Source organism: Ixodes scapularis, unplaced genomic scaffold (genome assembly GCF_016920785.2).
Source record: "Ixodes scapularis isolate PalLabHiFi unplaced genomic scaffold, ASM1692078v2 PGA_scaffold4__175_contigs__length_147842914, whole genome shotgun sequence".
NCBI classification, from domain to species: domain Eukaryota; kingdom Metazoa; phylum Arthropoda; class Arachnida; order Ixodida; family Ixodidae; genus Ixodes; species Ixodes scapularis.
The window spans coordinates 36,858,881-36,883,069 of record NW_024609879.1 but is presented as its reverse complement, the minus strand read 5'-3'; the positions used below and the strand labels follow the sequence as shown (position 1 = coordinate 36,883,069).

The 24,189-nt window shown below is 45.6% G+C and overlaps 1 protein-coding gene across 1 annotated transcript in view; it reads left to right on the top strand.

Annotated features, from left to right (window-relative positions):
• The first annotated feature begins 11,914 nt into the window (after nucleotides 1–11,914).
• Nucleotides 11,915–24,189, top strand: part of LOC115313573 (sphingomyelin phosphodiesterase-like) — a 134,533-nt gene continuing 122,258 nt past the window's right edge. Inside the window, exons 1-2 of the mRNA XM_042293319.1 lie at nucleotides 11,915–12,088; nucleotides 17,906–18,100. Coding sequence (XP_042149253.1) covers nucleotides 11,945–12,088; nucleotides 17,906–18,100 — 339 coding nt within the window. The 5' untranslated portion in view covers nucleotides 11,915–11,944. The remainder of the gene's footprint in view (nucleotides 12,089–17,905; nucleotides 18,101–24,189) is intronic.

Here is a 24,189-nt window from a genome sequence, read left to right as displayed (position 1 = left end):
TCCACCAGAACATACGAAGAAAACCGAACATGCCTGGAACTTTCCAGAATAGTAAAGATTGACAGAAGGACTGAACCAAGCATCTATAATAATATGACCCTATGGAAAAAACCAGCTTAAGCTTGTGCCAGCTTCAAGCTGGGTTATTGCCCCAGCATTCCCAGCTTGGCATGCTGGTCATGTTGGTTGATCTGGTCCCAGCTTCAAGCTGGGTTATTGACCCAGCATGCCCAGTTTGGCATGCTGGTCATGCTGGTTGTACTGGTCACGCTGGTGGACTCCCCAACCAGTTTAACCTGTTTAAATTAATCCACAGGATAAACAAGCCAAGCTCTTCAGAAAAGCCAACTCGGCATCCGATTTATTAGTTTCGTACTTGCGGCCGTCTCACATGAACTCAGATGCTACATATCCTCGGCGCTGACACAGTACTAACCGACGCACAGACAGTGGTTCTCGGTGCAAAGCCAACAATGTTTATAAATCCAGATTGATCTTTCAACACGAAAAATACTAGACACACGCCAAAAAGAGGCAACAGCTAAAGAAAAGATGAAAGCCGTTTACAACTCCCTGTAACACCGAATTGGAGCGCAGCTCTTGAGGAGGAGGAGGGAAGGGTACTGAGGGTTACCTGTTCTCGGGGCGGGGGAGGGGGGGGGGGGGGGGTAATGCGACCTTGGAGGGTCACGCGACCCCCCAGAAAAATTTTTCCGCTAGATTTAGCAGGGAAATTTTTCCGCTAGGCTTAACGGGGAAATTTTTCCGCTAGATTTAGAGCGGAATTTTTTCCGCTAGATTTAGCGGGGAAATTTTTCCGTTAGATTTAGCGGGTTAATTTTTGCGCTTGATTTAGCGGGGCATTTTCCCCGCTAGATTTAGCGGAGAAATTTTTCCGCTAGATTTAGCGGGAAAATTTTTCCGCTAGATTTAGCGGGGAATTTTTTCCGCAAAATCCTGCGGGGAAATTTTTTCCGCTAGATTTGGCGGGGAAATTTTTTCGCTAGATTTAGCGGGGAATATTTTCCGCTAAATTTAGCGGGGAAATTTTTCCGCTAGATTTAGCGGGGAATTTTTCCCGCTAGATTTAGCGGAGAAATTTTTCCACTAGATTGGGGGGGGGGGAAATATTTCTGCTACATTTAGCGGGGAAATTTTTCCGCTAGATTTGGCAGGGAATTTTTTCTGCTAAATCAAGCGGGGAAAATTGTTACGCTAGATTTAGCGGAGAAATTTTTCCGCTAAATCTAGCGGGGAAATGTTTCCGCTAGATTTAGCGGGGACATTTACCCATAATGCATTGCGCGGTTACGCCGACGGCGACGGCGACGGCGACGCCGATGTCGCTCAAGCCGGAAACGGGCCCCTAAGAGCTGCGCTCTAAAACTACACGGATGAGAGAACCGAACCTGGGTCCCGCCGGTGATGGGGGCGAAGCGGGAACTTGCGTGGTCGGCAGAGGTGAGGAAATCCGTGTGGCTTGGATGGCATTGGCGATACTCCTCGGCACCACCGTCATTCACGAGCACACAAACGTTCGAAGACACGAAGCGACGCCTCAGTCGAGACGTCCGACACCTTCCCGCACTGAACGGACTACCGCTCGCTGTCTCCTCAAAACCCGCTTCGCTTGCATCGCCGTTAAACTAGTCTCTAAACAACGTGCACACTGCCGTCCCTTCGAAAATCTGCCCAAGATAGCCAAACGCGACTAAAAATCTCCGTTCCTACCACTCTCTCTCTCTCTCGTTTCTCATACACAACAGTAGCTTGCAGCGCGCCTGACGCACCCTGTCGTCTACAAAAAACGAGAGGACAAAGAACAGGACGTGGCCTCGTTCCATCTTCAGCCGACCTTGGCGCGCGCGCTCCCAGCAATGCCAGATCGGCTGTCTCTAGCCGACCTTGGCGTGCGCGCTCCCAGCGTGACCAGCTTGACCACCACGATTATTAGTTCGACCAGATTCACCAGCTTGTGTCCCAGCATGACCAGCTTGTCTCCCAGCTTGACCGCATTGGCTCCATGGAAAAACAGTTTGACCAGTTAGGAGCAGACTGGCTCCCAGCTACACCAGATTGAATTTAAAACTAGATTCTAGTTAGACCATGCTGGTTTTTACTTAAACCAGACTGACCAGCTGAAATTCTACCTTGCCCAGCTTAAACCAGCTTGAGTGCCAGTTAAAACAGTTTGACTACCACATTGACCAGATTGACCAGCTTAGTTACCAGCTTGGCCAGTTTGATTTTCATGCTGGTTTTTCCAATAGGGGGACAAAGCCGGCAGTAGAGAGTTTATCCTCTCTAGTAAAGAAGCTGCAATTATTCATTGACGTTCTGTCCGAATAAGTCCCCCCTTCCGAGGTTTTGACGACTGCCGTGGACGAAGTGAACTGAAATCGATATGGGACCATTTTTTGTGTAAGGAGCCACTGCAGACTTTCGACGCAAAGCGGCGTGAACTGGTTGACAAGGTAGGTACCACGCGCCCCAGTGATGCACGCGCGATCAACTGTTTACACAAGTTGCAGTTCGCGTAACGAGTGTTCATGAAAGTTTTATGTTGACGAAACGTGCCGCAGACCAGTGAGTTCAATACCAAGTGAAACACCTGTGCTCCGTGAAAGTGCACGTCTACGTCAGACCGATTTAGGAAGCAGCACAGAACCACCTATTTTGACGCAAAAACTACCAGCTCGAACGCAGCTCTTCGGTGCGCCATGCCTCTGCGCTCCGTGAGGGTGCACGTCCACGCCAGAACAATTTCGGAAGCAGCACAGCATCATCTTGCACAACACGGGCACTCCCAGCTTTAAGGAAGCTCTCAGGTGCGCCTCACAAAACAAAGTGCGCCTTCGGTAATTTCAACGAAGAGGCACCATGATTACACACTGCCAAGCATGACTTACGAAATTTCCGTAGCTAAGCTGCGTATCCAAATACCTTGCAGACGCTTCACTGCAGACATCAAGGATTCCGACGGTGAACGAGAGCAGAAAACGTCACGTTAAGATTTATCCTAGCGATATTCGAATGAATCCCGAGGTCCAAGGAACGCAGGGCCGATTTTCGCTTTCGTGGCAATGTCTCCGTCGATCACCCGCGAAATGCACACCGGTCCTCCGTATCTCCACGTTATTCCTGCATGAGAGACCACGCTGAACGCTGAAGTTGCTTTCGACCGGCTTCAGATGACGGCTCTCGTTTATAAAATCAACTTGTTCAGACCAACGACAATGACTAGAGCATCCGACAAGCCCCGGCCAAGTTGAGGCCAGCCGCTGCCTGGGCGCGGCCATCTTTCCTGTGACGTCACGTATTTGGTTCGTTCACGTGACGAGTATTAGCGTGGAGTGGCAGCGTCTTGGGAGGGGTCACTTGCAAGTGCAGACCGGAATCTTGGTTTATCGCTCTAAGCCCCTCTACATTGGTGGCTTCCGCGCTCCGCAAATGCGGTAACAGGACGGCCATGTTGCGACACAGAAAGCCGCCGTTTTGTGGCGCTGCAGAGGCTGGGCGGCAGCGTGCTGATGACGCGTGTTCTACTCGTTCACCGTCTTTCCAAGAATACGTTTTTAAAACAACCATATGCAAACTGTGATAATTGCTTTGAGACGACGCGGACTGTTTTACGAAAGAGCAGCACCGCGGAACAAAAGCAAACATTCGTCAAACACTACGATTGCCGGCATCGCAGTATCGTCAAAGCTTCCTTGGCACGCCCAAGTGTTGTGTCTTTGTGCTTTCGCACGCTTGGACACCGATCAAGAACTCACGCCGTGGAAACGTGTCGCGCGTAGATATCTCAGCTGCATACAAATCGGCCTCGCAGTTTTGGATCCTGCAGCTGTTCTGGCAAGTTGCTAACAGCTTCGCACTACTCAAAGATCAGGCTGCATCTCCAAGGAAGGTGGTTTACAGAACGCAGCGTGGGCCAAAGATTGAGGTCCACTAATATGATTCCTATAGTTTTTATGGGTGAGTGAAGAGTCTGACGCAGAATGCTTTATTTATGTGCTCGATTCTATAATAAGCGTGAGGTGTTGTGTTTACTGGAACTGCTGAATGCCTCTAATACCACACTTTGTTTTGTTTATTAAAATATTTGAATACATACTGCTAAATGCTTCATTGTAACCTCATTCGATTACTAGAGAATTCCACCACTTCGGACGTGGATAATTCGTGCCTCTGGCGTTTATCCCCCCCCCCCTCCCCAAAAAAAAAGGAAAAAAAGGAAAAAAAACTCTTTTCAAGTGCAATTAGTTCACTTCAATCGAATTGATTTCTAGAAAGTCGAGTAAACAAGATACGCGCCGCCATTACAGTAACAGTGCCGCCCCCCTCCCCTTCCCCTTTTCTTCCGTCACCACTGCATCAAAGTTGTTTTTGGACCGCTGATGCCGCAAATTACATACAGACGTCAGAGTGATTTAAAACGCTGCGTCACACGCACAAAGTCTTCGAGCGCATTGCACTAGCGAAACACATCCACACGGTGTCTCTTCTCGATCGGTATCCGAGCGTGCGAGTGCACAGAGACGCAGCACATCGGTGTACCAAGGAAGATTTGATCACGCCGCGAGACCTGCGAGACTTGCGTTCGACAAGCTGCGCTTTTATCATGCGGTGCAGCGTTTTCGTGAAAATGTTTAGTTCTCAGTGGCAATTATCACCTTTTACACAAGGTTTACAAAAAATTACAACTTCGGCGAGTGACGAGGAACGAGCAGAAAACATGTTATCACCACGCTGTCATCCAGCCTTTGCAGCAGTGTATAACTTCGGTCTTTTGTGTCGCATAATGGCCGTCCGGTGGCTGCACGTGCGCTGCGGAGACCCAACGAGATGTGCAATCTAGCAAATTGTCAGAGATGAGTGGATCCTGGCCACTCTTGTCCGCACGGTCGACCTTCATGTCTTCCTATTTATAGTGATAGTGATAGCATTTCGCCCGCGGTTTTCAATATTCTAAACCAAAACATTTAGAAACCCTGGCCACTTCTAAATTTGTGCATAGTATTCCTTTTTTCTGTTTTGACTTTCCCTCTCCCAACATTCTGAAGAACATGCTGTATACGCAGGGGCCAATTTGAATTGGGCCAATTATTTAAGTGGAGTCTATGGCGGCACACGTGACGAAAAGGTATTTCCAGGCGGTGCCACCTTGTCCTTAGTAAAATGTGTAACATATACTAAACACATTTTCGAAGCCCCTACAACGTGAAACACCTATCTCACACGCTCAGTTGGTGCATCAAAATCGTCATACCTATTGTAGAAAAAATAAGTGCTACCTTCTTAAGAGGCATATTTAGTAAGAAACACCTGGCACACACCGCTATAAGATTCTTCAAAATTACTGTGCAGAGGAAGAAAGAGAAACACGGCAGCGGAAAGACGCAGACGTCGCCGAAACTCAGCGGCCGCATTAGACGCGGTCAGCACTTTACTATGCTGAGTAACGGGGATGCTGTCGTTGCTGCCGCTGCCAGACAGCTGCGAATGCAGAGTGGCGTGACCCTTTTGGTGTCGCACGCTCCAAATAGATCAACAGCTTGCGCTTCCCGTACAAAAAAAACTGAAAAAAAAACTTAAAAATCCCAAAATATAAACTCTAGAATATAGGTGAACCCTACCACCGTACGCAACGATTTGCTCGCGGCGGAATAATACAGCACTACACGGACTCATCGATGACTGCCACACGGAGCTTAGCGAGCACAATCACGGGATGGCAACAATGCGTAAGGCGCTAAAATCTCAACTTAAATGACGAACTTAATTTTTATCGAAGCGCCAACTTATTTGAATATTTTGCAAGGACAAGACACCGAGAAAATATGTCAGCATATATTGATAAAGAAATATTATTCTTCTCCAATGCGCTACACGAAATGTATTTACTTCACATTTATTTTCTGCTACGATTTAAAGCAGAACTTAAAATAACTGGGTGATTTTTTTTTCCGGAAATAGAGAACTGTAAAACACATAGCGGCGCGAAATCGAAAAAGTTATAACGCGAAGTGGTTTAGTTTGTTTACACATAATATCTTACATGGCTCCACCAAACCATTTCTCTGATTCACCCATGAAGAGAAGTCGATCAGCCAACTGCCAGCCGAGCCATGACGAACTGCTCGGCTTCTCACTGTTTGGACACCAGGTCCTGACCAAAGTCTTCTTCGGCTGCATACCTGTCACTTCCGAAAAGGGGAAAAATTACGAGTTCAGAAATAGAGGGGCGCTTTTCTGCGCCCCTGTAAAGCGCCCTCAGGATTTTCATAAAAGAAGAGCGCAAAAACAAACACCAAAAAAGCAAAAAAAAAAAAAAAAAATCTCACTTTGCCGCAACGGTGAAACCATGGTGCAAAAACGTTGACGTATGCTCGAATGTTTGGTTCTATTTTGCCGTGAGCTGGCGCCAGCACTCTGCTCGGCGTCTTCGCGTTTTAATTATTCTGTTTATCGCGCACTTATTCTACTTTAACGCTCTAAAATGCTCTGAAACAATGGTATTTTTTATAGCCACCGCAGAAGGCATCCTGCTAGGATAGCCACCATCCAGTCTCCACGTATGCGCACGGTTCCTCAAAAATAACACTTAACAATCTTTGTTACCCCTGCCTCTGCTACGCCAGCATGCCCAAGGACCGACGTTTCTTTATCATTCTTCAAATACGCATATACACCGATTTGTGTTTTATAGTTGGTCAAAAATAAGGAGCCGAAATTTCAGATAGAAAATGCATTGGCTGGTGGAGCAGTGATATCTTCTTAACGCTTGTTACAATAGAGCGGGAAAAAAATGCACGGTTCTGCCGCTCATCCAGCCGCGTACAAGTAGAGAGGCTTCCGCCGTCTGGCCCCCATGTGTTCACCAGAAACCGTGTATAAAAAAATTGTTAACTCTTTGTCTATATTTGGATTAGGGTATCGGGGGTCTTTTCAGAGCTCGTTTCCGTTCAGAAAAGTGGCAGTCATCCAGCAGCTCCTCGTCGGCCTCATCGCTATTCTCACGAAATGTAAGTTGCAGCTCGCTCTGCAAAAAAGTCTCTAAAACGTTTTTTTTTTTTTATTTATTTGTGCCCTAAGGGTAGCCACCACTCCTGATTTTCTGCAGTGTAGGTAAAGCGTAGACTGCAGCCAGTAATAAGCTATACACCAAAAGAGCAACACTTTCGCCGTTTAGTGCCTAAATTAATTGATGCAAATCGTCCAAAGTTTTATCAAAAATCGCCGGAGACACTGTTCCGCCCATCAGAAATACTAGATTGGCCCGCGACAGATAAAAACGGTAGCGCCTGAGCTTCCTCACGCAGCGTTTCAATCTCAGGAAATCGCATGAGCCCTGCACTGCGCTGAACACCTAATGACGACTCTCACAAGATAAACGAGAATGGAGTGGCAAGGCTCTAAACGTAGATCACTTAGTTACACTAGATTGAACTAAAATCACCGAATCCAGGGAAACTACCCCTAAGCTTTTCGTATAGTCTTGGTCCACGGAAACAACCCTTCAAGGTGGCGTCATTGTTGCATCTGCTACAACGGTAAACAAATTGAGAACTTTCGAATTGTGAGATAAACAGTTGATTACTACTGTTATTAAAACATACCCTCAAGATATTACGTTGAAGAAGTAGTGAAACTATAAAAGGTTATATGGTGATATGGGCTATCTAAGCAGGAGACCTATACCAATCATTCCAGGATTGGTATATAAAAGAACATCGAGGAGACGTCGTTTTTATGACTGATATCAACGCGAGAAAGTCCGGGTGATAGGTTTATGAGTTTATGACTGATTACAGTTGGTTGATGGCGAATATTGTATAAAAGAGAAATTCACGAGTCTACGAAGGCTCACAGAGAAAGAAATATCTTACTAAAAACCTTTTTGTCGTAGTGATTCAGTGAAAATATCAAAATAATTCTCGACGAAAAACGTGAACGAATGAATCCGTATTATCGGCATAAATCTAAGACGTCATGAAGGCCGAAACAAAACCTGTCCAGTAGCAGGCGATCAAGTGCGCTCTATCTCCGTGCGCTCACCCCAGACGTGTGCTGAGCATAACGGCACTAAAGAATAAAAAAATAAAAAAAAATTGGCAACGACCTACAGTTTAAAGAACCTCTAATACACAGAAATCATTTATATTACCCATACCTGCAATTTGTACAAAAGACAAAAGCGAGCCAATTCGGCGAGCGGAAATGAGCATATTTTTCATTAGTTGCTTATCCGAGTGACGATAACGAGCAAGGATGCATCCGGCAGCTGCTTCGCCGCAATTTACGGTAGGGGATGTTGTCCTTTCCTCTGGTACGTGTGAGCGTCGCGTCGATTTCGCTGAAAATGCATCGATGTAGTCAGGAAAGACGACAAGCTACTTATGGGCGACGAACTGAGCAGCTATAAGTACTGTTCCAGCACGAAGCGTCTGGGCGACTTGGGCAACGAGATGACTAGAATTTCCGTTTTCATTTTTTCAGAAGAGCCCAAAGCAATTGCCGAGAGCGAGAATCTTATCAAGACGACGGTAATCTGTCTAAGCTGGCTATTCTGTTCTGAAAAACAAAAATGGACGACCTACGAAGATTTCAGAATATTGAAGAGTGACAAGGGGTTACTGTGTGTGCATCAATCACGCGGTCAGGGTGTAAGATAGGTGGGGAAACGAGAGCCAAATGAGCGACCGGATTGTGTCCCCCTCGGTTTTCTCTTTTTCTGTGGCGCCATCTATGTGGAGCACGGCGAACTCTCACTCCGGGTGGGCGACCGGTGGCGACCGGCTAAACTGACGGAGATGGTTTCTCGTGGCTTTTTAATGGAGGACTGTCGTGCTCTCGGTCTATTTTGCGCACTCTCCCATAGAGTTCCACGCAAATCCAATTCCGACTTTTTTTCCTCTCGCCGCAGCGCCATCTGTTGCAAATCGGGGGTACCCGCAAGCAGACGAGTACACAATCCGGTAACGGCGCTGCGGTAGGATTCTATGGGCCGTTTCTCCACCTGTCTATCTTGCACCCTGCACACGACAGTGATTTGATGGGCAGGTTGTGTTCCTCGGGACAACCACCGGCTGTACCAGCCTTACTGACGAAAAGCTTCGTGACTGCCACGATCAAATCGAACGAAATTTTACCGCGTAAAAAAACGTGCGTTAGAAATACAGGCCTGGTTCTCTCGTCCATGGGGCGAGAGTCCGCCCTTAAGACTAGCCCATGTAACGTTTGCTTTGAGCAGAAAGCGCCACTGGAGCGTTCGATCATGCACAAGTCACGGTCGCTTACAATCGTGTTTCAGTATCTGTTCACGCGTGCTAAGAGTGTCTGAAAGAACTAACAAGTTTATAAACACGCAAATAAACATGCTGGTCGGGCTCTCCGATCAAACAATAATCGTACTCTTTTAAATGTTTCTGCTCTTGTCAGAAACGTTTCTGCTTTTCTCAGAAACCCTTTTTTAACGTTTCTGCTCTTGTGAACTTAGCTTACGCGAGAAATTGAAAAAGCGCGAATAAGCGCAACCGAAACGCGCTCGAGGAACATCCGATTTAGTTCTCCAGAGGTGCCACTCAAACTTGGGAGTTAGAGTCCTTGAAGTCAAAGGTTATACGTTGGTGCTGACGAAATTCTTACACATATTTCGAAATAAAGTTCATGCGCAGTGGACGCTAGGAGCTATAGGACCACTCAGACGGCATGAAAGGCGCACCAACATGGTTTGTCATGATTCTGCACGTGTTGTATATCGATTAACCTATTATAAACAGAAAAAGCCAATTGGTTTACGCCTATGCCACACCCTTATTTAACCCAATACCTCATGGAGACGGCTGCGTTTGGACTTATGCTTAAACAGAGACTAGCTCTATTCTAGCAGGCGGTGCGGACATATCGTCCAATGTGTTCGTATGAAATCTTTAGCCTTTAGTCTGGCAAATTTTCATATATTCGAAACCGCTCTGTCATTCCCATTTTTAAGCATGGTAAGTCAAGCAATGTGTGCAATTATCACACAGGTTTAGTTACTTACAAACTTTTCTAAAGTGTTTTTTTTATTAATTCTCAATGGCACTGCGTAAATATCTTCGCAATTATTTTCAACATCAGGTTTGCCCAAAGCAGCTGTTTCTTAAAAAAAATGGTTTGTTCGGACACATCTTTGTAGGTTTCTGGATTAGGCGGTGCTGTTTGTTCATGACAAGTTGATGTAATGTATTTTGACATATCAGAAGCATTTGAGACCGTGATCCATATAATGCTTCTACTTCAATTGAATTTTCACGGGCTGCGTCCCACAATGATTTGTAAAAAGCGACTACTTGGTGTTCTGATAATGATAATATGCTTATTGATATCATAAACATTAAATGCGCGAAAAATGCCATTGCAACCCTATTAAAACGTTTTTTTGAGGCAAGAACATGCTAGCACTAGGTTATTGAGTTCATAGCTCTTTTTTTACTGTCGTTTCCTTGAGGTGGTACAACCTTCGTTAGTATGCTAAACAAGTACAGAAATAGAAACAAAAAATTGTCGCAGACCAAGAGCCGTAAAAACATGAAGTGTGAGTTTCGCAATTGTTTGAGTCGTCATTCACCTTTTAAAATAAAAATGATTTTTATTTATTTGAACTTTTTGAAACGAATAATGAAGTAAACAATATTCTTAGGTGTTCCTCATGCTTCGAGTAAGGTGACTTATTTAAAGCTTGAGTAATTCACATTCACCTCTAAGCTGACACTGCGGTGGGAACTACGCACCCACCGGACAAATCAACCACCTCTCCTTCATTCCCTAACCCCGCCTTCTGCACATGGTTATGGGCGGGAGCGTAAACGCATGACGAAAGATAGACATATGGCTGGTCCAACAAGAAGGTAGGTTCTACCACGCTATCTGATGGTCATTAAACAGGGTAGTTAGGCACCCCAAAGGAATCTGCCATTTCAACATGTTTGAAGGAGAACAGACCTTCAAACAGCCTGAAACTGTAGAGACTTTCCTGCCGAGTCATATTATTTGACTAGCCAGGCAGTAAATAAAAAAATACTCACCATACACTGTGTCCCGTGGTGAAAGATACGCTCACCAAAACACTGTGGCACCAAAAAGCCACAGAAAGGTAACACTGCATCTAGGAACAGAAAAAAGAACATCAGAATTCACGTTTTAACCCAGCATACAAACTGCCTCAGTGAGCGCTGCTTAAAACTAGCTACAGTTCTTTGAGCAACATTCGTCTATTGTAGAAAATTGTGTGCGATGACGTGCTGTCATTACTTTTCTTACCCTATGAACCTCTCTGAAGGCAAACGTCCCTAACGACGTTTGCCTCCCTCAAGGCAAACGTCCCGCTGTTTATTGTACCTCAATCAATTCGCCCGCTTGAGTAAGCTGTTTTCGGCAACTTGACGCGCTGCAAAAGTTACCGACCGTTCACAAAACATTGAGGCAGAACTAGGTTGTAATATTCGACGTGTGATCTTCCTAGATGTTACTGAAAAGGACTGCATTTTTTTTTTCAGAAACAAAAATGAAGCGGAGTTGCTTTTTAAAACTACCGTTTTAAAATGGCCAAGTGAATTCTATGGCGCATAAATCCTAAAGGCCTCGTTGTCTCTACCATAGGCCCGTAAAACAATTCTGAAGATTGCAGGGGTTTCACGGAAAGGATTGGGACAGACGATAAAGGCCACTCAATAAGCAGTGACCTTTTACAGCTATAGGTATTCTTAAAGGGTATGTGAGGACCCTTAGAAAACTTTGACGAACATCTCAATTACATTAAACATTTTGATGCGTACTGGAGGGCCTAACAAACCGATTTTAAATAAGGAAACAACTCATTAATCCGTTCCTCACCATGTCCGTATTCGCGATCTTTTTTCAGAAAAAAACAAAAAACAAAAACCCGAACCTGAAGCCCATGTCGCTGGTTCTCATTCTGCTGGTGTTTACCCTTCCGGCGGTGCTGCTCCTTCCTGCAGGCGACCAGGAACCCAACATTCAACGGGAGTTTTGGACACAGAAGCTGAATGTTATTTCCAGCTTCTTTCGCACGTTGGGCGGTGTAAGGTTCTGCCTCGTCTCTTATTCCTTTGTGCACGCGTGGAGATCATTAAACACTGCCGTTTCAATGGTCCTCTCTGAAATACCAGATGCGACGTCGAAGCGAGAAAATTTGACAAGTGCGAAAGAGGAGCGCTGACAGCCGTATCTTTCCCGCAACGTTTTCGATGAAAAATATACTGCAGCAAAGTTTACTCGTCCCCTAGATTACGACGGAACGAGGCCAAGAAATATGAAAGTATTCAGAAAGTGCCGTTAATTATTTTTTGTATTTAACTTTTTAATATTGTGTTTAAGCGCATAGTTTTAATTAGAAAATCGCTCACCAATATCGAAAAACACTAAATCAATAAATTGCAGAACGATAGAAGGCATGCGAAGCATTTCACGGCTTTCTAAAAAAACCGCACAAATTCGACGGGTTTTTTAAGTTTTGGTTTGCAATCACAGCGCATCTCGGCCTTGACGGCACCGCGCCCCATGGAAGAATGGTGCAACCAAACACTGCTGCGCTGTACTCGCGCAACGCATCAGAGGCTGGTTGCACTGTTTCACCACGGGCACGGTGCCGTTTTTATTTCTTTGGTGCTCTATTATACGATCGTATAAACACCGACCAGTCTGTCCTACGTAGGAAAAACCGCACCGCAGAGGAATATTATATACGACCCCGTCCTGACGAGGCACCGCGGGATCCCGGTGTTTCTTCGCACACCCCAAACCTGCCCCTGAAAAAGGCGTCAACCTTTCTAGCGTGTTCTGTGCTTTAAACACAACATTCACACAAAACTTTGACGCCACAGACCTTACATTGTGTGAGATATACAATCCGGTCCAACACTTTTGACACCACACCAAGTGTGGTGTCAAAAGTGTTGGACCGGATTTTCTTTGCCCCTCCGGAGATGACAGTGTTAAAAATCGGACGTCTGTTCCTTTCATCATGCCATCTCGCGCAGTGTCAGGTCTGCGGCGTCAAAGTTTGTTGTGAATGGTGTGTTTAAACCGCAGAACTAGCTAGAAAGGTTGACGCCTATTTCAGGGGCGGGTTTGGGGTGTACGAAAAAACGGGCGGCGGAGAAAACCTCACCCGAGAAATGCTTACTGGAGATAAGCTCACCGGAGAAAAGCTCACCGCAAAACCAGCAGATGCGGAGAAAAGCTCACCGGCCTTTGAGCGGATGCGGAGAAATGCTCACAGATCTTTTTTTTTTAACTTAGCGAATGCTGCGCTAACGTGGCAATTTAACACACTTTACATTCGTCACTTCATTAAAGATATGTACTCTTTTTTGCAATATTTGTGAAGTTCATTGTGCATACTTACTAATTCCTCAGAAATTAGTAATCGACCATTTTGTATAGTAATGAAGCCGCAAGTATAAAACCAGAACATCGTACAGCGGTAAAAAAGACAACAGTTTATCGATAGCTGACAGTTCGCAGTCGGTAGCTCTCTGAGATAAAGAGGTTTGTTCTTTGCGAGCTAATATGAATAGCAGAGTGGCGAACCGTTTCAGCTCCAAATACTGTGTAATGCCTTATAGATAAGTAGGAGTTTGTTGATGCAATCAGTGTCGTCTACGCTGTTTTATTTCTGTTAATTTGACTAACAAACCTTTAGTTGCAAGGAGAGCTTCGACGTGTCGAGTTTGTTGTCTCCACTACGTGGTCGTCGTTTGAGCGGTTTTCATCATGTATAACGTTTACCAACTCGCCCGATCCACTACCTTACGGAAGACTACTTCTTATATAGGTCACGAGTAACAACGGTGCCAGTGTGCAGCTCTGAAGGTCATGAGTGGCTTACCGTAGAAGGGCACTATCACACAAAGGCGGCGTGCGGAAACATCACCACGAACAGCTAGAAAACGTGCATGTCCGTGGAAGAAAGAAGCCTCGATATCCTACTTACTGTTTTATCCTATTCTTAAAGTTTAACAAAAGCTTCAAAGAGAATTTCAGCCACCGCCATGTTGCGCACGCACTTTCGGATTTTCGGCATTTAGAGTTTCGATTTTTAGGTTTTAAGCAGATATTATTAGGTGTTCGAACATTTACTGTTCTTCAAGTTCATTAAGTTTTTAGTTCGGCTGTTAGGCTTTTGTTGCCTAGAGAGTATGTCACAAAAAACACTCGCCCGCAATTATTAATTTGGGAGCAATATACCCAATAAGATAAAACAAATATTACAAAATAGGACATTTTCTTTTCTACAATGCTGAGGAATTTTAATGATAATAAATTGTTATATGTTACGCATGATCCAACAGCCTCCATATAAAAAGAAGAAAAAAAATCGGTGAGCTTTTCTCCGTATAAGCTCAATGGCGTGGTGAGCTTTTCTCCGCATCCGTCGCTTTTGCGGTCAGCTTTTCTCCGGTGAGCTTTTCACCGGGATTCGAAAAAACACCGGAATCCCGATGTGTCTTGTCAGGAAGAGGTCGTATATAATATTTATCTGCGGTGCGGTTATTCCTACGAATCCCGGACAAAAGCTCACCGGACAAAAGCTCACCGGACAGAAGCTCACCGGACAAAAGCTCACCGGACAAAAGCTCACCCATATTTTCGCAGACCCGGACAAAAGCTCACCACGAGAAAATTACATGTTGGTCTTAACACGAGTGCGGACAACTTAGGTGCATGTGCGCGACACAAAAAGGCAACGATAAATTAAATCTGACAGGCGCATGGTTTGTTGATTTTAATAGACACAAGTTTATTTATCGATTGGTTAGAAGCGAATGCAGTCCCCCACTAGCTCCAGCTGTCTTGGTAGATCTCGATGTACATGCAAGCCCTCGCAAATATTTCTAAGACGATCCTGCCGGTGCAGAGTAATTTTTCGCACCCACTTTACTGTAGGCTCACCTCTCCGGGCTTTTGTCAATGCCGTGGCAACGAGCGCCTGATTTTGCTGTAGGTATTCAATCAGCCTCAAGACGCTTGGATGGGCGTGGCCGATGAGCTTCTGGAACCCGGTACTCTATCTTTCGCAGGTGTTCATCCGGTCTTTATTTTGAAGTGTGGTGTCGTACATATTCCACCGTACCGGGGGAAACTCCGGTCGCCGTCGGCGCAGAGTCAGGCGAAGGGAAGAATTCGCTCTGGGTGCCGCCGCAGATGGAACAGAAGCATAAAGAAAGCGGCCGTTGACATACGTTCTATCAAAGTAGTCCAGCAGGTAGCCGATGTCACCGGTAGACTTTTCCCTGGTGGTTAGTTCTTGTGGAACAAGCTGTGGTGGAAAGAACCCTAGCCTATCTAAAATCCCGCACAATTTTCTAAATTGGTCATCTGTCTTGTACTTTTCCAAAAGGCCGAAATCCCGTTCTTTCAAAGTATTTAAAAAAAAAATCGTAACTCAATGGTGGATGAGGTACAAGTTCTCCTAAAAATGGTCCAATGTCCATTTTTTTTTATTTCAGCCCGTGTTTCGCCCGGGTATGAAAAAAAAAAAAGAAATCGAGGTGAGCTTTTGCCCGGGTCTGTCAAAAACCGGGTGAGCTTTTGTCCGGGTCTGTCGAAAAACGGGTGAGCTTTTGTCCGGTGAGCTTTTGTCCGGTGAGCTGCTGTCCGGTGAGCTTTTGTCCGGTGAGCTTTTGTCCGGTTACCATTCCTACGTAGGACAGACTGGTCGCTGTTTAAGCGATCATATAATAGAGCACAAACGGGCGGTTGAAAATAATTCACCGAACTCTGAAACCGCTAAACATGCAGTCGAGTACGACAACTGTGTACCAGAGTCGGAGGGCATTGAAGTCTTAAATAGAGAGGATAGCCATAGGAGAGTGTTAAGAGAAACTTTGCATATTTTAAGCTCCGGGAACTGTATCAGTCAACCTTCATTATCCCTTGATAAGCGAACGAAACAATTTCTAGGTTTATACTTTTTTTTTTGTCAAGTGATGGGTCAGTTGCTTCGCGCTTCGTGTTCTTCTCTTCCTTTGGGCGTGGCTTTTTGTGGTTTCTTTTTAGGACAACCTTGTTCATCTCTTGATAAGGAAACAAAAGAGTTCGTAAGTGTTGTTGGGTTCAGTCTGACCTTGGCCAAGTTCGGAAGGTCTTGCATTTCCTTTTCGAGTTAGAGTCCCTTTGTGTTTCGGGCGTGTTTGCTTTTGTGTGCGTTTGTCGGTATAGGTTGAGTGTGAGGGTACATGTGTCGTGGGTGAGGAGGTCTTTTGAATTGTGATGGAGTTTTGTGACATGGTATATACGACGATAGTTGTTAAATAAATATCAAGCTGTGTTAGAGACTTCGTTGTTCTGTCCGTTTTTTTTTATTATTATTATTATTTTCCTACGTCTCAGGGTGACCGTGGATATCATTGGGTGTAGGCCCGTTTGTCATGTGCGCATTCGTCATAGGCCAACTGGTAAGAGGCCCGTTTGTCACAGCAGAACATTCGTCATAGGGGTATTTGTCCCTAGGAACGTTTCTCACTGTGCGAACCGGATATTTGAATTTGCCCAAATATATTCATCTGGCTGTGCATGCAATAAAAGTTAGTGCGGTATATTTCATTTTACTAAAGAGAGGGAACATCCAAACAAGTCATCGTTTAACCTAGAAAACAACAGGTTTATTGAGCGAAATAAAAACAAATTAAAAAGTGATATTCCAAGCTGCCACCTTCAGGTTTTCAAGACGATTGAGACGATTGTAGCGGCTCACAATGATTTGAAGACGCCGGTTGCATTCGGCGTGCTTCATGGACACCCTCGAAGGTGTCGTGCCGCCCTCTGGTTGAGCCAGCTTCATCTCTGTCAAGGATAAAAAGAAAAAAATAACACGCACTCGTGGAGAAAGCTTTTTGATTGGACACCGTACTGAAATTTTGAGCCACAAATGCAAAAATGTACTACAGAAAACGTCCAAGTTCTCAGAGTATTAGGTCAGTTCTTACGCGCAGTCCCCGGAACCAGGCTTCGATGCTGTTGTTTGTCCGTGGCATTTCTGCTAGTGTTGATTCTCTGACTGACCAAACCAGGGGAGGGAAGGTGGCCGACGACAAGCCGTTTCGACGGGGTCTTCCGATATACACGTCCTCGAAGCAGTCCACCACGAGTGAGGCATCGGTGGGGAAAACCTCAAGAAGGTCCTTGAAGCCCTCGGGAATGTCGGTGATTAGAAGGCCAATGCTGGATGCGTTCCCATTTGAAAATCCACAAGAAATAAAGTAACCAATTGGCTGAACTGAAGACAACAATAATACATATAAATAGAATGCCGCATACCAGAACAGCAAACTCGTCATCTGTATTGTAGCGACTCTGGTGACCACTAGAGCACACGTGCAGGCTAAAGGCTGCATGTTGCCTTATCTCGGGGTCATTGGGACATGCTTTTGTTACCCGTTCGTTCGTACAGTAGTCAACCTCACTGACCCTGTACGGATTTAATTAAGTGACCCGCTTTCGTAACTTTCCTAAGAAAACAACATAAAAAAAGTTTAAGAATCTTGAAGTCATTGTGTGGCGAACTGCCAGCGTGACGAATCATCCTATGACCAATGTTCCGCTGTGACGAACGGGCCTGTTACCAGTTGCCCTATGACGAATCGACATGTGACGAATGGGTCGTATCCCGTGAGATATATCTTTGACGAGTAGTGTAGATTGTTTCGTGTAGGCGTCGATTCTTATGATCCAGTATAGATTGAGCCTGGTGACTTGCGACACCGTATATATACAAGGAAACGTACTTAGTTCTCAGTATGACCTAATTTTAGAAGCCACCACGTTCCGAACATTCCAAGGAACAAAACAAAAACAACCCTTTGACACGCGGATAAACGGCGGCTTCGAATCGCAGGAGGCGGGGACGGAACTTCCGTCCGGCCACCTCTTGCCGTACTGCGGAGCATGCAAGTTGGCAACTTCTTTCATCAAGCAGTTCATTCACGGAGACAGGGCAGAAGACGCCGTGGTCTTCTTGCTGAAGACTGCATGCAAGTTCTTGGGCATCTCCACATCGCGGGTCTGCGACGGCGTCATCTCCAAATACAAGGTGGGTGCAGCCTGGCCAAGTTCCTTTACTGGTTTGTGCAGACGTTTGCGAGTACACCCTCGGGCGCCGCCATTTTGCTCTTGACTTTGCAGATCGTCTGATAGAAAATCCGTGTTAAGAAGTGCGCACTATTGCCAGACAGATGCTCAAACAAAGCATTTTAATGCGTTAACATTAGTGCCCTGATGCCTACGCTGACTTTGACGAATCCCGGAAAAAGGCTCAGGGAGAAAAGCTCACCGGAGATAAGCTCACCGGAGAAAAGCTCACCGCCAAACCGGCGGATGCGGAGAAAAGCTCCGCGGCCATTGAGCGTATACGGAGGAAAGCTCACGGATATTTCTTCTTCTTTTAATATACAGGCTGCGTGATTATGCGTAACATATATCAATTTATTGTCATTAAAATTCGTCAGCTTTGTAAAAAAGAAAACGTCATTTTCTATAATATTTGTTAAACGTTTTGGGTATACAGCTCCCCAATAAATAATTTCGGGCGAGTGTTTTCTGTGACTTACTTTCTTGGCAACTGAAAGTTGCAAAGAAGTGGCCTAACTGAAAGCTTTATAAACTTGAAGAACAGGAAAACGTTTGAAACCGTAATAATGCCTGCCTATGACCTAAAAATCAAAACTGTAAATGCCCACAATTCGAAAGTGCATGTGCAACAACGCTGTGCCTAAAATTCGCTTTGAAGCTTTTGTTAACCTTTGAAGACAGGATAAATCAATCAGTAGGATATCGAGGCTTCTTTCTTCCATGGACATGAACGTTTTCTAGCCGTTCGTGCTAGTGTTTCAACGCGTTCCCTTTGTGTGATAGTGCCCTTCTACAGCGAACCACCCGTGACCTTCAGAGCTGCGCACTGGCACCGTTGTTACTCGTGACCTATATACGAAGTAGTCTCCTGTAAGGTAGCGAATAGGGCGAGTTGGTAAGCGTTATACATGATGAAAACCGCTCAAACGACGACGACGGAGGGAAGACAACAAACACGACAGAGATACAATAGTAAGGGTGCAGGCGAGCTGGTGGATGTTAACCATGTTGAATATACCTGAGACTGGGGTAGAAAAGAACACAAAAGTAGAAGAAACAGAACGGGACAGGACGACATATTCAACATAGTAAACACGACAGGACGAAGCTGTTCTCGAAACCAAAGGTTTGTTAGTCAAATGAACAGCAAGAGAACAGTGTAGCCGCCACTGATTACATCAACAAACACCTGCTTACACATTAGGCACTACACAATATTTGGAGCTGAAACGGTTCACACCGCTATTCATATTAGCTCGCAAAAAACGAACCTTTTTATCTAACAGAGCTACCGACGGCGCACTGTCAGTTGTCAGTAAATTGTTGTCTTTTTTACCGGTGTACGATGTTCTTATTTTATATTTGCGGCTTCATTAATATACAGAACGGGAGATTACTACCCAGGCAGCACACAATATTTGAGCGATGTTCGCCTCGGGGCAGGAAAGTCGTGCGAGTATTGCCAATTTTTCCGTTGCATCGGGAAAATTGTGCCGGTACCATTTTGATTCTGCCGATGTCGACAAAATATTTTTTTTTTTATATTGCGGCGACGCAACCACGGCATGTATGGTACACGAACCGTGTTTTCCCTGAATACCGTTTTTGAATCGGCCATAACTGCGCTGTATTAGGCATTTTGGGTCGATTCGAAAATGATATTGAAAGAAAGCCGGTACCATTTTGACACGGCCGATGTCTACAGAATATCTGTAATATTGCACCGACGCAAACCGGGTAACGACGGCTGGACGAATATTGTTTGTTTGTTTTTCCCTTCTAAAAGCTAACTTCGAAGGGGAGATAAGAGAGACGGGACGACACGAGTGAGAGAGGAAGCATAATAAGAAGGAGAGTGATCCCAACCTTTTTAGGTCAGCCTCACGTGACCAGACTCGCTGGCGCCTTGGAAAGCAAACTTGAAAAGGGAGAGGGAGAGAAACAGTTGTGACGTAACTGTCTTTGGTTATTCCATCGAAACAGGGCGCTCGGGCCTAACGCAAGATCCGGTTAGGTGCGCGCGCGCGAGTGTGTGTGTGTGTGTGCGTGTTTCAAGAAGCGAGAGGCAACAAGCGGCGACTCATGGCAATCGCGACATGCTTCGGAGAAGGCGCCCCCCCCCCCCTCCCCTCCCCGCCATTTCGGACGTGACAATCTGCTGTCCTCCTCCCCGTCACCACGAGCAAGAAAACGACCACGTTGCCGAAGCAAACAGAAAAAGAAACAGGCGAGGGACATTCCAGCAGAGCCTCCGACTGGCATGGTTGCCAGGTTGGGCTATTAATAGCCAAATTGGGCTACTTTGTCATGCATTTGGCGTCGAAATTTGGCGCTTGGCTCTCTGGGTATTTTCGGGCTATTTCAAATCCTAAAGCGGCCCTTTTTTTTTTTTTTGCTTGGTTTAGAGTAGTTGTACAAAAGACACTTCAGCATGGACACAAAGCGACAGTCATCACTTTCGGAATTCCCGCTTTCAGAAATTTTCTGTGTGAAGATTCGTGGGCGTGATAATGAGCTACCGTGACCTAGATTAAGCTCCGACGGAATCGCTTTTATAGTAATTGTGGCTTATTTTATGCTCCCAAGTTCTTCCTGCTTCTTACTGGCGTCTCTTATTTCCTCGAGCTTCCCACCATCCTCTTACAGGAAGCACATCATCCGAGGAAAAATGATACTAAAGGCAACTCAAGACATCGTGCAGAACTTGATGTCGCCCGATAACACGTGCTGTACAAAAGATATAACGAAGGAGGCGTTTCCGCGAAATATAAAAATTTCTTAAAGCACAATCAGCCATAATAAAGACAACAAATTTGGGACGATGAATATTCCGAACAAGGCCAAGATCAGTGCGCAGGAGCAGTTCTGTTTCTGTTGCTATCCGAGCTTTCCATCGCGCTCCCGACACTGCCCATGTGAAATGCCGCCGTGGAGAGAGCATTCAGTCACGTGTCTCTCACAAAGTCGGTCCTAAGGTAGAACATGTCCCCTCCCACTCTTCAAAACGTCCTCTGTGTAAAGTTTGCTTTCCTTGGGAAGAACGAGTTCTGTAAGGACATCAACCCTACTGAAGAAGTTTTTGCCCGTTTTAACACGGAATCCTGTATGAGGCGGGTAAGCCGGGTACGAGCGTGTGCTTCATAACTATGTGACCGCAACAACGCGTGTGGAAAATTTTTGTACTTTTGTGTTTCAAATAAAACGTTTAATACATTTCAAGATGTCGTAGATCTTGCAATCTGCTCCTAAACCCTAGATATGCAGACGTAGTACCTTCAAATTGAGCTCGCACATTCAAGCGCGCAATTTTTTGAGCTCTGCAAAATATGGCTACTTTTGGGCTACATAAATTTCTTGCTTTTGGCTACTTTTCGGCTACACCGTCTGGCTTTTGGCGGTTTCAGCTAGAAACTACCTGGCAACCCTGCCGACTGGAAATATCTCAAGCTCTCCCCACCTTTTCTGCGGCGGAAATGTACAATCCCGGAGGGGAACAAAAAAGAAGGAAGAACGGGGGCTGGGCGTACGGGACGGTGCGGACACCAGGAGGCAGATTTTTCCTTGGACGGGACGGCCTGGAGGCAGCGAGACATCGACGGACAGAGGAGATATTGAGGAAAGGATGATTTCCAACGCCGTGGGAACTCGAAGCGGCTTCTCCGAGACGACCAGATCCTCAAGTGCTTGCCGGGCAGTTTCTTTTTTTTGTTCGGTTGATGCTACGCCATTCACGCGGATTCGCGGAACAAGTCCTGCTACGGTTTGAGTGACATCTGTGGCAACTTGGCAACGATGACGCTGGTCATCATCGATAGACCCCTCTCTCGACAAAATGACTTGGAGTTTGTGTTCAAATGTTTCCGTGGCGGATAGAGAGGGACGTATGGATACGATAGACGGGGAGAAACAGCTTATTTGCGGGTTTTCATGGCCATGTAGGACGTAAGCGAAGTGCTGGAGTCGATTTTTTTCTTTTTTTTCAAATCTTGTGATAGAATGGAATCTTGTTCTCCGTCGTTATCCGCGTGTTGTTGCGTGTACATTGGTAAAAGTGCGTTGTAATATTCTAGTTTTTATTGGAAGGTGAATAACAAGTTTGTGATTATTGAAAGTGCGTTGTTAGTGCTTATGTGTATATTTATACAAATGTTACTTTATTGCATTTACCGCGTTTATACTAGAATCCTAACTGTATTAAGGTAAAAGTATTACTGTTACCTTAATACAGTTAACAATATTGTGTAGAAACTCGCCTAATATTCTTGTGCCGCTTGGGTAATTTCCAAGAAATTAGTAAAGATGCGCAATGAACTTCTAGGATATTACAAAAACGACGATTTGTCTTTAATGAAGTGATGAATGCGAATTGTGTTAAATTGCCACGTTTAACGCAAAATCCGGTTTTGCGGTGAGGTTTTCTCCGCCACCCGGCTTGAATCAAAGAGCACAAGTATTCAAGGTTCGCAACGTTGCCACGTGATGGAGCAACAGTGGAGACTGGGTGGGAAGCACGTTCTGAAACCGCCGACAGTAGGCGGCGCTGTGCATATTTCGTGAGGCTTTGCTATGCAACGCGCAGCAACGGATGCCCCGTACTGGATTGTTTGGTTATAGAGAGCGACGCCATGATTTAACATATAGCAACCGAAGAGCGCCAGCGAAATCCCCCAACACCGATTTCGGGACCGTCCGGTGGGGAACGGCGGTCGTATCATCAATAGTGTTGGTGACAGTACCCCCCCCCCCCCCCCCCTTTTCATGTCGCTTTGTTGCGACATTTTGCGGATGGCTCATTACAAAATATTAACCCACCACGGGCCACACGTACAGGCCGCCTCGCTGGCGCCAGGTTGGCGGCCTAAGTATGGCCTAGCCCCGCTGTCTCCCACAGCACCTCGGTTGCTAGGTGCCACGTCACGCGGCCGGAGTGCGGATGCGCTTATTAGACGCACTCGGAAGTTCCTGCTACAGACATTGGAGACCGGTGAACGCACAGTGCTTGTCGATCCGTTCTTCGGCCTGCTACGGCCTTGTTGACGCGCAGTCGACTTACCATGTCACCGGACCGTAAGCGCATGCAGGATGACGGTTACGCGGAAAAAGACACCGAACGGCCCATGTTCCTCATGCACACTCTAAGTAACCTGATTTGCTCACAACATGGATATGTTCACCCTGCGGAGAAGTTCTGAAAGGGTGCATTCACCATGCTTTGTTAAATGCCACCACTGCACGAAAAGGTAATAGATTTCTTCGCTAATCAACGCTGCGTTAGAAGCAATTTCAGCCCAATAGTTTTAAATTCCTAGTGCCCAGACTAGCCCTTGAAATGGGACTGCTTACAAACAACTCTATGCGGCGAATGTGTGTTCAAAAATGTATCTCTGACGCAAGTAGGTGCACGCCCATATAATAAGAGCAAACAGAAAGGGCAGAGAACGCGCGGCTACGAGACAGTCATGCCCGCGTCGTCGTTGATTCAGGTCGGTTGGAAACAAAACCACGTTGCCGCATATGCCGGGTAAGCAAGCACACGAGGTGCGCAAGGAACGTACAGGCTTGACGCCGTATTGCATAACTCCGAGAACTGGGTTCGTTTTTAATATTTTCGCAAAGGATTTGCTTGCATAATTTTACCTCGCGTAAAGTTTTCAAAGAATTCTATATTTCGTATTGCCTTAAAGAGCTACTCCTATTTAAAATGAAACCCTTCCCAAAAAATACAGTGGCACAACATACGATCACAGCAGAAATGTTACATCAAAGTGAAGCCACAACCACCACTAAAACAGGTTTTAAAGATGCGATCAGCTGCTCTTTAGTGGGCCACATGCGGGTAGGCTCTTAGTCAAGGAAAACTGGTGCAGCAATCCCGTGACGTCACGTCACGGTTGAGCTATACACAATACCGAAAAAAAGATGCTACCCTGTAATTCGTGGGCACTATCTTAGCTGTAAAACGGTCGTAATTCTAAATTCACAAATATAGACCGGTGTTGCACATTAAGTGAGATCGCTGTTAGAACCTTCAGGATAGACAAAAAAGCATGT